Consider the following 13,421-nt stretch of genomic DNA (forward strand, 5'->3'; position numbering starts at 1 on the left):
CATGGCAGAGACCAACACAACATTATAAAGAAATTATCCTTCAATTAAAAATACATTAAAAAAAACATTGTTTATTCAGTAATTAGAGGAAAGAGGTCCCAAAGACTTTTTCAACAGCTCAGTGACGTTATGGATTTAGGATCTTCGTTTTTACTCACTCATTTATAGATTGACCTTTTTCATCCATTGATTTAGGGTTAGAATTCTGGCTGTCATCTTGTTAAGCACCACAATGTAATAGAAGCATCTCAAACAGGAGGAATGGGGGCAGGAGCATAGAGGATTTTAACCTCTTGCAGGTGTTTGCTTCAACCAAGGAAACAACTCAACTCACAACTCCTCTGACAGACATTACCTGGAATCGAGTGGCTGGACCAACTCAGATCAATCCTGGTGGAGAGGAGATTATCACAAGTGATTAGACAAATCATGCTCCATCATTAAGGACTAGGACTCAGACAAAACAGAAAAATTGCATATTATGCTAACTTTTTTGTATGCTTTTGATAATAGTCATTGTTTGAAGTTCAGTTCAGTCTCTCAGTCATGTCTGACTCTCTGCAACACCTTGAACCGCGCAGCACACCAGGCTGTTTGAAGATTAGCCCACAATAGAGGCACAGAGAAATCAAGAGCTATCTGACTAAAGCAACAGTGTTCTGAGAAAACTCTTTGTAAATTGCCTATGCATAAAAAGGATGAATAATCACTCCTAATTACCAAATCTCACCTATTTCCAGAATTGGCTCAAGTTATAGCAACACCAGCAAGCAGTGCAGTGAAAACATCCTGGTGTTGGAGGAGCCTGACCACAATTGAACCCCGATCCTTACTCATCACCCCTGTTACCTTGGGCAAGGCACATAAGCCCACACTTCTATATAAGGCACTATACTTCCATATAAGGTACTATTACTGTATAATGTAGTTATGAGGATTAAATGAAACTGTATATAAATCCTACAGATGTTTGATGATGTAGCCCATGTAGGTATATGTGAATAAGAGCTGTTATAAAAGTACAATATTCCTTGCCCTCCAGATAACGAAATGCAAGTGAGCAAGCATCTGGAAAGGTGTAGCAGTCTAGGAAGGGGCATGAATACAGTTAAGGGACACTTCTTTCAGTTGATATCAGATATATTCCCTATCAGTGGCTAAAGATAAAACGTGGTTCACTTTCCTGTTGAGGACCACCAAAAGCAGACTGGGAGCTGACTGTGGCTTGGATCATGAACTCCTTATTACCAAATTCAGACTGAAATTGAAGAAAGTGGAGAAAACCGCTAGACCATTCAAAGTGAAAGTGAAGTCGCTCAGTCGTGTCCGACTCTTTGTGACCCCATGGACTGTAGCCCACCAGGCTATTCTGTCCATGGGATTCTCCAGGCAAGGATACGGGAGTGGGTTGACATTTTCTTCTCAAGGGGATCTTCCCGACCCAGGGATCGAACCTGGGTCTCCTGCATTGCAGGCAGACGCTTCAACCTCTGAGCCACCAGGGAAGCCCCTAGACCATTCAGGTATGACCTAAATCAAATCCCTTATGACTATACAGTGGAAGTGACAGATTTAAGGGACTAGATCTGATAGAGTGCCTGATGAACTATGGATGGAGGTTCGTGACACTGTACAACAGACAGGAATCAAGACCATCCCCAAGAAAAAGAAATGCAAAAAAGCAAAATGGCTGTCTGAGGAGGCCTTACAAATAGCTGTGAAAAGATGGGAAGCAAAAATCAAAGGAGAAAAGGAAAGATATGCCAATTTGAATGCAGAGTTCCAGAGAGTAGCAAGGAGAGATAAGAAGGCCTTCCTCAGAGATCAATGCAAAGAAATAAAGGAAAACAATAGAATGGGAAAGACTAGAGATCTCTTCAAGAAAATTAGAGATACCAAGGGAACATTTCATGCAAAGATGGGCTCGATAAAGGACAGAAATGGTAGGGACCTAACAGAAGCAGAAGCTATTAAGAAAAGGTGGCAAGAATACACAGAAGAACTGTACAAAAAAGATCTTCACGACCAAGATAATCACAATGGTGTGATCACTCACCTAGAGCCAGATATCCTGGAATGTGAAGTCAAGTGGGCCTTAGGAAACATCACTACGAACAAAGCTAGTGGAAGTGATGGAATTCCAGTTGAGCTCTTTCAAATCCTGAAAGATGATGCTGTGAAAGTGCTGCACTCAATATGCCAGCAAATTTGGAAAACTCAGCAGTGGCCACAGGACTGCAAAAGGTCAGTTTTCATTCCAATCCCAAAGAAAGGCAATGCCAAAGAATGCTCAAACTACCACACAGTTGCACCTCACACGCTAGTAAAAACTAATAATAGGCAAAGCCAAACTTAACAAATCGCTCCAGATCCCATGGTCATGTGTCACTGGAAGCAGGGCTGGGCTAATGGGCTCAACCACTGAAGCCAGGCCAAAGCTAATTAGCTTGTCTGTAAGAGGTGACAGTGCCACCCCACTCCAGTACTCTTGCCTGGAAAATTCCATGGATGGAGGAGCCTGGTGGGCTGCAGTCCATGGGGTCACTAAGGGTCGGACGCGACTGAGCGTTTTCACTTTCACTTTTCACTTTCATGCATTGGAGAAGGAAATGGCAACCCACTCCAGTATTCTTGCCTGGAGAATCCCATGGACAGAGGAGCCTGGCGGGCTACAGTCTGTGGGGTCACAAAAATTGGACACGACTGAGTGACTAACACTTTCACTTCCACCTCCAACTCAGGCAGAGGACATGGGTAATGCTCCATTCCTGATGGGAGGAGTAGGGGCGGGGTGTTTCCACCGTGGAAAGGCTGGGATCAACCATCCCATTTTTTCCTCCACATCTTTGATTGGCTGGACTGAGTAAGATTGAGGCTAGTGGATTTCATCTCTCCAACAACTTTGATGAAACCAATTAATGTCTGAAACAAATATGAAATTTTGTTTTAGACAGAAGCAGTTCAAATCATGTGGTGTCAGTAAAAAAACAACTTGTTCTACCATCAGAAACAGTGAAGGAGATACCAAGTGCAAGAGCAATCTTCAAGAAAGTATTTGAAGATACTTTATTACGCTCAAAGGTTTTCCATTCCCTTTATTTATAAACTCTTTCTAGTCAAAAGAAAATAAATAATAAAAATCTGTATCTTCAGGAAACTTTTAATAACATAGTTTTGCTTTATATGCTTGTCAATTTTAAATTATTACAATTTAGATACATTCAGTCATTACATGATAACATGATACCAGGAAGGTCAGCCTTAAAGATATCAATAATGTCTATACTGGTAAGTAAAATAATGGTAAAAAATGGTATTTCAATTTCACCTAAAAAAAGAAAAAGCAAACAGATTCCAGTTTGTTATTGATGGGAATACAGAGTTATCTTCTTAATCTTGGATATTAAATATTTGGACTTAAAAAAATAAATATTCCTGTTCTCTCAAATAGTGACTGACATTGTCTTGAGAGCAGGCTGCCTAAAGAACCAAGTCTCTCCTCCCTCAAGAGGAAGCCAGGGGTACACCAAGTACAGGATCAAGGGCCCTTTGCAACATTTATCCCCAAGCCCATGGAGCTACTAGCCTTACTAAATTAAAAAGAACGGAATATCTTTCTAAGCATCAAGGTGGCTATGGAGACGTCACTAGCAAGACCACATATGTGTACTACTGATGAAAGAGTTTTCAAATTGCTGAATTGCCCCTTTTCCATTATTTAAAAAAATACTTTTCAGCTCTAGTGTAAAAAGGGAGAGAGATTGGACAATTATATTTTTATAACACCTCCATCACCACCCCCACCACCAAAAGGGACTCCATTGTTATCACACACTCTCTACCTCCACAGTAAAGAATTGAGGCAAAAAACAAAAACAAACCATGTTCTATTTCTGAACAAAGAATTCGGACTACCTAAATTATAATTCATTTCCTAGAAAGGCAATGTACTGGAAATTTCAATCAGTGTTCAAAAAGAATACTACCCAAACCATCCAAGGAAACTTGTACTTTCTTAGACCAGCCACACAACCAAGAAGTATGGCTTCAGTATTAGACTTGGAAACCCCAAACCTCTTTTTAAACTGAATTGGTTGCTGTTTACTTAATTAACTTAGAATTTGCTGTTTGGATTAGGTTGTCAGGTAACATTGGTTATCTAACTATTTAGCTACGAGTGTGTATCAGGTATGAAATCTCACATGTATGAAGGAAACCAGTGAGTCATGCCATCAGATGTGCACAGAGCACACATGTGGATCTGAGTACAAACAAAGGTCAAAATATTTACATGGAATGTTGACCCTGATTTTAAAAACTATTTTAAATTAACGACATCTTTACATACAATTTGTTTTATGAATAGCCTCATTTGATAATTAAAAAAATATGCCTTTCAAATATTTCATAAATATATAAAATTTCACTACACTATTTTTCTTTAAACAGGACATCTAAACTCTCTTTAGAAATCAACAAAAATATTTTTTTTTTCTGTTTAAAAGTCACAGATACAATGATTCTCTGATTGGCAGGGCCTTACTGCATGCAAGAATGGGACGCATATTCTCTTATGCAACTATGCACATTTGTAGTATTTTGAGCTGTATAATTTACTCGCTGAAGGTCAGTAGTATCAAAGAAAAATGAGAGATCCCATCTACCTATTTACAATGTGAGAGTCTTTCTTAAACTTCTTTAAAAACAGCAAGATTAGGATGGTATCTGGCCAATGTAAAGAAATATTTTGATGACAAAGAAGTAAGTTACCATTACATGAACAGTTTTCTAAAATACAATTTATAGTGAAATTTAAATATAGTGATAACTGCACATATTTGGGGAAATGGTCACATTTTCTTTAACTGTATCAGTAACATGTAAAACCTACATTTAGAATAGGATTCATTCTTGTAATCTACTGGGAAAATGCAAAGTCAGATAACTGGCTCCAGAATTTCTGGTGAGTCCAGAAAGAAATGTCTGAGAATTTATAAATAAAATTGTCCTTTGTAATCAGTGCTTTTGAGTATGTAATCACCATTCTAACAAGGAAAGGTTTTTAGTTTCATATGTAATAATTTTCAAAGCCTACCCTCCCTTATTAAACATTTATTGAGTCACTAGTATATGTACTCACAAAGCCTTCTCAAACTATAACACGAAGGCCACTCGCTAAGACAGATTTTCAGTAATTCCTTTAAAGAGAGATTCCTGAGTGCACACACTGTGACTATACTGTGTCTATGTAAGAGAAAATGTTGCACTTTTAAGATAGTAAGAGGACTCCACCTTACTGCCAGTCCAGGTGCATCTATGATGATCCACCCAAAGTACACCTAAGCTGTCTTGTCTGGAGGTGCTCAAAGCTGTAAACTTATCATCTTCAAAGGCTAACATGCAAACGGCAAAGGCAGTGACCACATCTGAGACCCGCAGAAGCACTGGATGCCCATGTGTATACTCTAGCTGAGACTTTCTATAAAAAGTTCCACCTCCTCTTGGAGGTAGAGCTTTGTACTCAAGACAGCCAGACGGTTCAAAGCTCTGCTCAGAATACAGTACTGTGCACATTTTAATTCTGGATCTTATACTCAAACACTGTGTTTGAAATAAGACTATAAAAAGATACAAAACCAACATTCAATTTTAACCAAGATTGCACATCTCTAACAGTGATATAGATTAAAAAAAACCCTACCACCAAAATGGTAACTGATTTAATCATGCACTCTACAAAAAAAAAAAAGATAATTATGGAAACTTCCCTTAGTTATGAATGTAACCAGCTCACTGGAACCCAATGAGTATCTGTCTCCAATTTGTCAAAAGTTGTTTTCAGCTCATTGAAGGCCACAGCAAGGTCATCATTTACTATAGTTTTGTCAAAAAGATGACCATACTGACTCTCCATTATCTGGGCAGATTTAATCATTTCTTGAAAGTCATCTTCCTACAAAAGTATTAAATAGAATTGGTTAACCAGGCAGTTCCATCACATCAGTGCAGTTATTACACAACTGGTTTATCTAACGCTGTTCTGTGTTCACTATTTCACCTCAGCCCTGAAAGAAAATTACCCTCTTTAACTGTAAATTCTTCAGAAGCCATAATTTCTAATATTCTCTATTTGCTTGTAACTAAAACTGCTCTGACAAGAGTCAAAACTCCCACCTTTCAGGATAACTAGTCACTTATCATTACAGGGATGTTTCAGTATTAAAAGTAGAAGTGTTTATCCTGATGCTTTGCCTGCATTGTCCACATTTATTCATGGCAAGGAATGTATAAGCAAAACTACTTTTTCAGAGTTGGATACATTTATGAAAGGACATGTATACCATCTCCTTTGTTTCAGTACAAGTGGGTAAGGGGCCCTCCATACATTTTTGAAACCAGGAAAAATTTTAGTTGGTTATATAGCAAGACCATATACATAAATGTGAGTTAAATCTTTGGACTATGTTATCGTTTATTATCTTCATTGAGAAACCTTTACATTGTAAAAGACTGTAATAAATAATACAGTAATTCTTTATACTGTGACATCCTGAAGTCATTTCAGAGTCGATATCTCAAGGTCACAGATTTTCACAACAGAGATTTTAATTTTAGTGTTAATCCAGAGCCCTGAGTAATTAACATCATATAACAGTACCTACTTAGTATGGTTGTATACTGTCAGTACTTTTGAAAAAAAGATATTTTAAAAATACTGGAAATCAAAAACATCATGTGTATTTGATACCCACAATTAACAGTTTATAGATTAATACGGACTAAGGTTAAAGATGAGTTACTTAAAAGAGGGAGGGGAAAAAATGCTTCTGCCATTCTCTTGATCCTAAAGTATAATACACTGTCTCAAGGTTAAAAACAAAAAAACAGAGACCATGCCAGTCATTCTAATCATTAACCCACCACAGCTGTGATTTCTTTTTTAAACCTTTTATTTTATATTGGAGTATAGCCCATCAACAATGTTGTGAAAGTTTCAGGTGCCATTTCTAACAACAGTCAAAGGAAATACAAATTGAACAATACGAGTCTATTTGTCCTATACCCCAAATGATGCTTTTTCTTTTATTATGCTATATATGATGTTGGTACAAAAGGCAAATTATTAAATTTTCATCTAGACTATTAATGAGTAATAGTAACCAACTGGTATTTTCCCCTTTAAAAATAAGGCTAGTTGAAAACTCAGTGGTTTTTTTACATGTGCCTTCAGAAATTTTATAAGTATGCATAAAAGCATACAAAATAGGTTTTGAGTCAATGTAATATGAAGATCCATTCACAATGGCAGAAAAAACAATCAAGGTAATCACTTAAAATCTATGCAGTTCTGTCCTGCCTGGATGTCTGGACCACAGCCTCATCTCTCTCCTTAATGTGGTCACTACTGCATATATGACTTTAACTCCTGCTTATATATTTTCAGTAAAGCACCCTAATACTCACCGTAAAGGGCTTTGCGGCACCTTGGTCGTCTCTGCTTGAGATAATCTTTGCATTTTTTCTTGTCTCCCTCAAACGCTCTATTGATGGAGGCTTTATAAATATCACAAATGGCTTAAATTCTAGTGTCCTTAAGTGCTTCACCGTCTGCAAGGAAGGAAATACATTTTCTTTCATTTCTTCCTAATATCAGGAGTATGTTTTGTAGTAAAACTGAATTTTCTTTCTAAGGAGAAAATTCCTTAAAATTATTTCCTAATTAAGGTTAGCAGGCCTTTCACTATATTATTGTTCAATCATTTGTTGACAATTAAATGCTATTAGATACCTCTGGACAAATGGAGAATGTAACCTGTCTTTGAAATGCTTTGAAATATGCCATCATTAAATCTTGAGTAGAAGCAGCTAAAAATACCAAAAAGCTAGTTCTTAGATCTAATACCCAAAAGATGCTATGAGTTAACTGTCTTTACATGCAAGTCTTCCAGCCATGCCATCTAAGCCTCCTCCTGCTCTCAGAATGAGGTGTCCCTTCTCTTTCATCCTGCCTTCAGAGTCCCCTTCAGGGGCAAGTCTCCTGCTTTGAAGTCAGCACTGCTCCCGGGTAGTGAGGAGCATGCTGTGGGTGGGCCTCTGCAGGGGTGGGGTGGTGGGGGCTGATGGAGGTGGTCTATGGTGAGACAGGAAAGTGAGCTGCTTCACCCGCTGTCTCTCAGTCCACCTGTACCAAGTCCCCAGGGTGCCAGGTGAGCTCTACCCAGCACCTGTACAACTCCTATGAGGCGCCCACAGCTCTTATCAGGGTTTTACATTTCGAAGCTAATTATAGATCCAAAATCCATGAAAGAGGACCAAGAACCAAAATGTCCGTTGCCAACAATTATAAACACTTATAATACATTTAGGAGAATACATTATACACACAATGTAATATATTTTTATATATAAAATACATAGAATAAATAAGAGTCATTATACTTGGCAAACACTGAATCTAAGAGTTACAAACACACATCTCCAGGCTTTCTTCTAACAACATGGGTTTTGCTTTGTTTTGTTTTTCAGCAGAGCCATCTCAAATTACATTTAAATGCTTTTGTCACCTTAGGAAAGGCACCTAAATCCCCAAAGTGAGTAGATTTCAGATTTACCCCATAATGAAATGCTCAGATGGGCTAGAAGTGTGTTGACTAGGTCACTCTTCACTTACATGAGGCTGAACATCCAACAAACAAACTTTGTTTTTAGCCAGGACAGACCGAACTGAGTCTATACTTGTGCCATAATAGTTGTTTTTATATTCACCATATTCAATAAACCTGTAGAAATTAGAATCATTTGTGAATTACATGTATATATACACACACACATATATATATGGCAGATGTAATTCATATATAAAAAAGATGTTTTGCTGAACATGTAATTTTCAAACTGTTTTTAATAAAATAACTAGGTCTAAGTACTTCAGAATGTCAATTTCTAAAAAATCTTCTGTTTTACTTTTTCAAATCAGTAACACTTGCTTGTATTACACTTAAGCAGAAAGAAGTACTTTAGTCCAGCAGTACTCTAATGTTTTCCATCACCTCTTTTTCAGAGCTAATGCAATGCAATAAAACAGTGAATAAACCAAACAATAGAAACTACTGAAATTTCACTACACACCAAGCTCAGCTTTAGCATATGAGGAGGGACTGGCTGGTGGCTAATGGAACCAGGGCGGCTGATCACGTGCTATAAAAACTCAAAATCACTGTGCCAAACATGAAAAAAGCATTTTGATGTTTCAATAAAATCCCACAATCTTGCATTAATACACACATTGCTCCCTGATAGCCTAAAATATTCATCCTTAAGCAAATGGAAAACCTGGGGGTGGGAGACTTAGGGCTTGCATGAAGCTACGGTATAAGCAAGATGCTTAACATTATTTTTTATTTAACTTTTTGAAAAGCCAGTGAGAGACAGAGATAATGTGGCAAATGCTGGAACTGAGGCAGGAGGTAGATGAGCCCTACCCACACCCCCATTCCCCCCCACCATCAGCATAAAGAGATTGGGAGATTCATTCCCTATTGACTGTAACTCCAGGAGGAGAATAGCAGGGCAATTAAGGGAGGAGTCTGGGCCCTGCCCTGATGACACATTTCTCAAAGTCAGGAGACCTCCCTGACCATGCACGTGCCAAAAAGGCTTCTTGGAGGCCAAAGGGAAGTTATGTTAAGGCATGTTTCCTACCCATATGCCTTTGTGGTAGGATTCATCTTGGCTAAGAGATGCATGTGCACACATGGAAGGATCCTGAGATATACCAAATAGGGACTGTGAACCAGGCAGATCAAAGTGATTAGTCAAAGGAAACCCAGAAGAAAACGCCATAAAAGTAATTCAGACTGCCACGAGTGTGCAGCTCAGTGACTCTCTCGCCACTCGTGTCTGTCCACACATCATACTGTACTCTTTTTTCCTGTTAATAAATACTTCAGTTGCTTCACTACTTTCCGTCTTTGTGGAAATTCTTTTCCGCAAAGCCGAAGGGCCAGGGCCCTTGTCACTGACCATTGGTCTAGTGGCTACCATCTGCTGCTTCCACCATCATGACCCAGCCCCATCTCCAGCTGGGAACCAAGCCCCGCTTCAAGCCATTACAGGCCAAGGCCACCCGAGATTGTATCTAGGGATCTATTACACAGTTACTAGTTTTTAAAATAAAGTTCTATCCAAATTCTATGTTAAGATTCAGTTAGTGGGATGGGAAGAGGTGACAGGAATACACTAGCAACACTCCCTTACTCTTCAAAATAATCCGTACACATTCAACATAACCAGATACACAACAGCTCTAAGTTATTGAAAAGTTAAAGGCAAAGGTTAGTAATAACCACTAATTGAATTATATTTTATCAGTTTCAAATATTATTATAAAAGTGAAAATTCACTTCAAATGGAATTGCTTATAACTGCATATATGGCCACATGCTTAAAAACAGTAGTTTCATGAAAATTCTTCAAAAAAACTTCCACATACTTGTTATTTTGTACATCTGTCTCAAACAAATGCTTGGAAATGAAAATATATTCAACACCATCACTCTCCTGGCTTCTTCTTGGTCTGGTGGTATCTGTGATTTAATTAAAAAGAGTTCAAAAAAGTATCTACATCATCCACCCTAAGAGAAATACTAAAAAAGAAATTATGTATTTGATTAAAGGATTTTTCATAAATAAGATTTAAAACTTTAAAAAAGCACATTAGCTAATAAAATATAGGAATCCCATTAATTCCATTTTTCCACTAATACTAAAAAGTTATATTGACTTGAGAGTGGATTAAATATTGAGCTGCATTGTGTTTATGCCATTAATTATTCTGAAGGGGAATTAATATGTCAATTAAATAAAATGGTATTTAAATTTGAGGGAAAAGTTCCTTTTTTGCAAATAATACACTTATTATCATATTTTATTGATTCTTTATTCATTGAAGCAAGTTTACTGCTCACTAGATTGAAAGGTAAACTCTGAAATTATTTTATTTTACACATGGTACATAGGATATGCCATTAATGTTTGCTTTACTAAACAAAGACCTCTATTCATTTCTCCTTTGCAAAATTATAAACACCTTCTTGAAATACAAGGGAACTTCTAAACTTTTTAGTCATTTTGGCTAATTATTTCCTACTGAATTATAATGGAGCAGAAAATACAGAATTAACTTTAAAAACCAAAGTAAAACCCTCAGGAATTGCAGTGCTGAGGTGGCAAGTATAAAACTGACTGCAGTCCATCCCTCCTGATTACAGCTAAAAACTCTGAACCCAAAACATCTATTTTTGTTTTGAGCACTTTGAAAACAAAGCAGGTAGATTGTGGAAAAGAGTCAGCCTCAGTAAGGGAGAGTTTAACTTTTATTTCCCTTTAGCTTTGCCCTGTGGGGGACTTCCCTGGTGGCTCAGATGGTAAAGCATCTGCCTGCAATGAGGGAGGCCCTGGTTCGATCCCCAGGTTGGAAGATCCCCTGGAAAAGGCAATGGCAACCCACTCCAGTACTCTTCCCTGGAAAATTCCATGGACAGAGGAGCCTGGTAGGTTGCAGTCCATGGGGCTGCAAAGAGTCAGACATGACTGAGTGCCTTCACTTTCTTTCACTTTGCCGTATGGGTGGGCTCGTTCACAGAGTAGTATGGAGGAATGTGTGTCTAAATTCCAACAGAAGCCCTGACTTTCTGGTGAAAGGAACCAGGAAGAAAACTCCCCTGTGCATTGAAGACTGTGCAAGGAATCCAGGAAGGGAGAAAGCTGGAGAAGGAAATACGCCAATCCTGTGAAGAAATAAACACTAATCTAAGAATAACCCCTAAGCTGTGCACATGAAGCCCAGACTCCAACCAGCAAAGTTTTAAGAAGTGAACTAAGATTAGAATTGCTTCCCAGGGGGCTTGGTGATAATGAATCTGCCTGCCAAGCGGGAGACTCAGATTCAATCCCTGGTCAGGAAGATACCCTGAAGGAGGAAACAGCAACTCATTCCAGTATTCTTGCCTGGGAAATCCCATAGACAGAGGTGCCTGGTGGGCTACCGTCCATGCAGGTGCAAAAGTCTGACACGCTTAACAACAAACAACAAAGATTAGAATACACAAGCTTCAGCCTAACCCACAAGTAGTAGAAGCACAGAACATGCCCAAACCAATGTACAGAAGGCATAGAGAGTGGAGCTGAGACCTGCGCTAGTCACATAAAGTCGCAGGCTGATCCCTTAACTGCACAAGACAGGGCAGACTCAAACCAACATAGCAAAGCTTAGAAAATTGAAGTGTGATTTAAACCATAATTTACAGACAATGAGATAAAACTTATGGTCTAAACAAAAACTAGTTGGTTACTTGCTTACTATAAACATTACCATTTTTCAGAATATTATAACAGGATCTGGAGTCAATACAACATAGCATTCATAATATCCCGGATGCAATTTTATATTATTCAACATAAAAGAACTGAAAAAAAATGGGCATTTATTTCTCAAAGGGAAAGATAATAGAAGACAGCCCTGAATGACCAAGAAGTTAGAACTATCAAAGACTTTAAAGCAACTGTTGCAACTATGCTTCATAAGGTAAAGGAAAATACACCTGAAATGAATGAAAACATGAATTCTTAGCAAAGAAATAGAAACTAGAAAGAAGAAAACAATGGAAATTTTAGAACTGAAATATATTTTATAAAAAGCAACCACTAGATAGGCTCGATAGCAGAATGGAGATGACAGGGGAAATAGCCAGTGAACTTGAAGACAGATCAATAGGAATTATAAAATCTGGGCAACCAAGAGAAAGAAAATTGAAAAAAAAAAAATAAATGGAGCCCTAAGACCTGTATGAAAATGTTGACTGACATGTCTAACAGATGTGTAATGGGGATGCCAGAAAGATTGAAAAAGACTGAGGCTTAAAGTATTTGAAGAAATAATGTCCCAAACTGCTAAAATCTGATTAAAGACATACATCTTACAAATTTCAGAACTCAACAAATCACAAACAGGAAAAATTCAAAGACATAATACTTGGACATAGCACATCCAAACAACTCAAAGTGAAAGAAAAGTAAAGAAAAAGTCTTGAAAGCATCTAGAAAACAACAACAACAACAAAAACAAAATCACAGTACATACACGGGGAATAGACACGTGAGTTCAGTAACTACAGATTTCTTACCATATGCATAAACATCAATGAAATCATATCTTTAAGGTACTAAAAGCAAAGACCTTCAACCAAAATATCTTTCAGGATTAAAGGCAAAATAAAGACTTTCTTGAATGAAGGAAAACTAGTAGAATTCATCAGCAGATCTGTGCTAAAGGAAATATTCAAGGAACTTTTTCAGACTGAAAGGAAATGTTAAGAAGGAAGCATATCTTCAGAAATAAAGAAAGAACAGGAAGAATACAT

The 13,421-nt window shown here is 37.7% G+C and overlaps 1 protein-coding gene across 1 annotated transcript in view; it reads right to left on the minus strand.

Moving 5' to 3' along the window:
• Positions 1–3,053: 3,053 nt before the first annotated feature.
• MPP7 (membrane palmitoylated protein 7) overlaps positions 3,054–13,421 on the minus strand; it is a 226,725-nt gene continuing 216,357 nt past the window's right edge. Inside the window, exons 14-17 of the mRNA XM_040248020.1 lie at positions 10,493–10,586; positions 8,672–8,780; positions 7,465–7,608; positions 3,054–5,953 (exon numbers count right to left, since the gene is read on the minus strand). Coding sequence (XP_040103954.1) covers positions 5,774–5,953; positions 7,465–7,608; positions 8,672–8,780; positions 10,493–10,586 — 527 coding nt within the window. The 3' untranslated portion in view covers positions 3,054–5,773. The remainder of the gene's footprint in view (positions 5,954–7,464; positions 7,609–8,671; positions 8,781–10,492; positions 10,587–13,421) is intronic.

This window comes from Oryx dammah, unplaced genomic scaffold (assembly GCF_014754425.2).
Source record: "Oryx dammah isolate SB20612 unplaced genomic scaffold, SCBI_Odam_1.1 HiC_scaffold_10, whole genome shotgun sequence".
In the NCBI taxonomy this organism is placed as follows: domain Eukaryota; kingdom Metazoa; phylum Chordata; class Mammalia; order Artiodactyla; family Bovidae; genus Oryx; species Oryx dammah.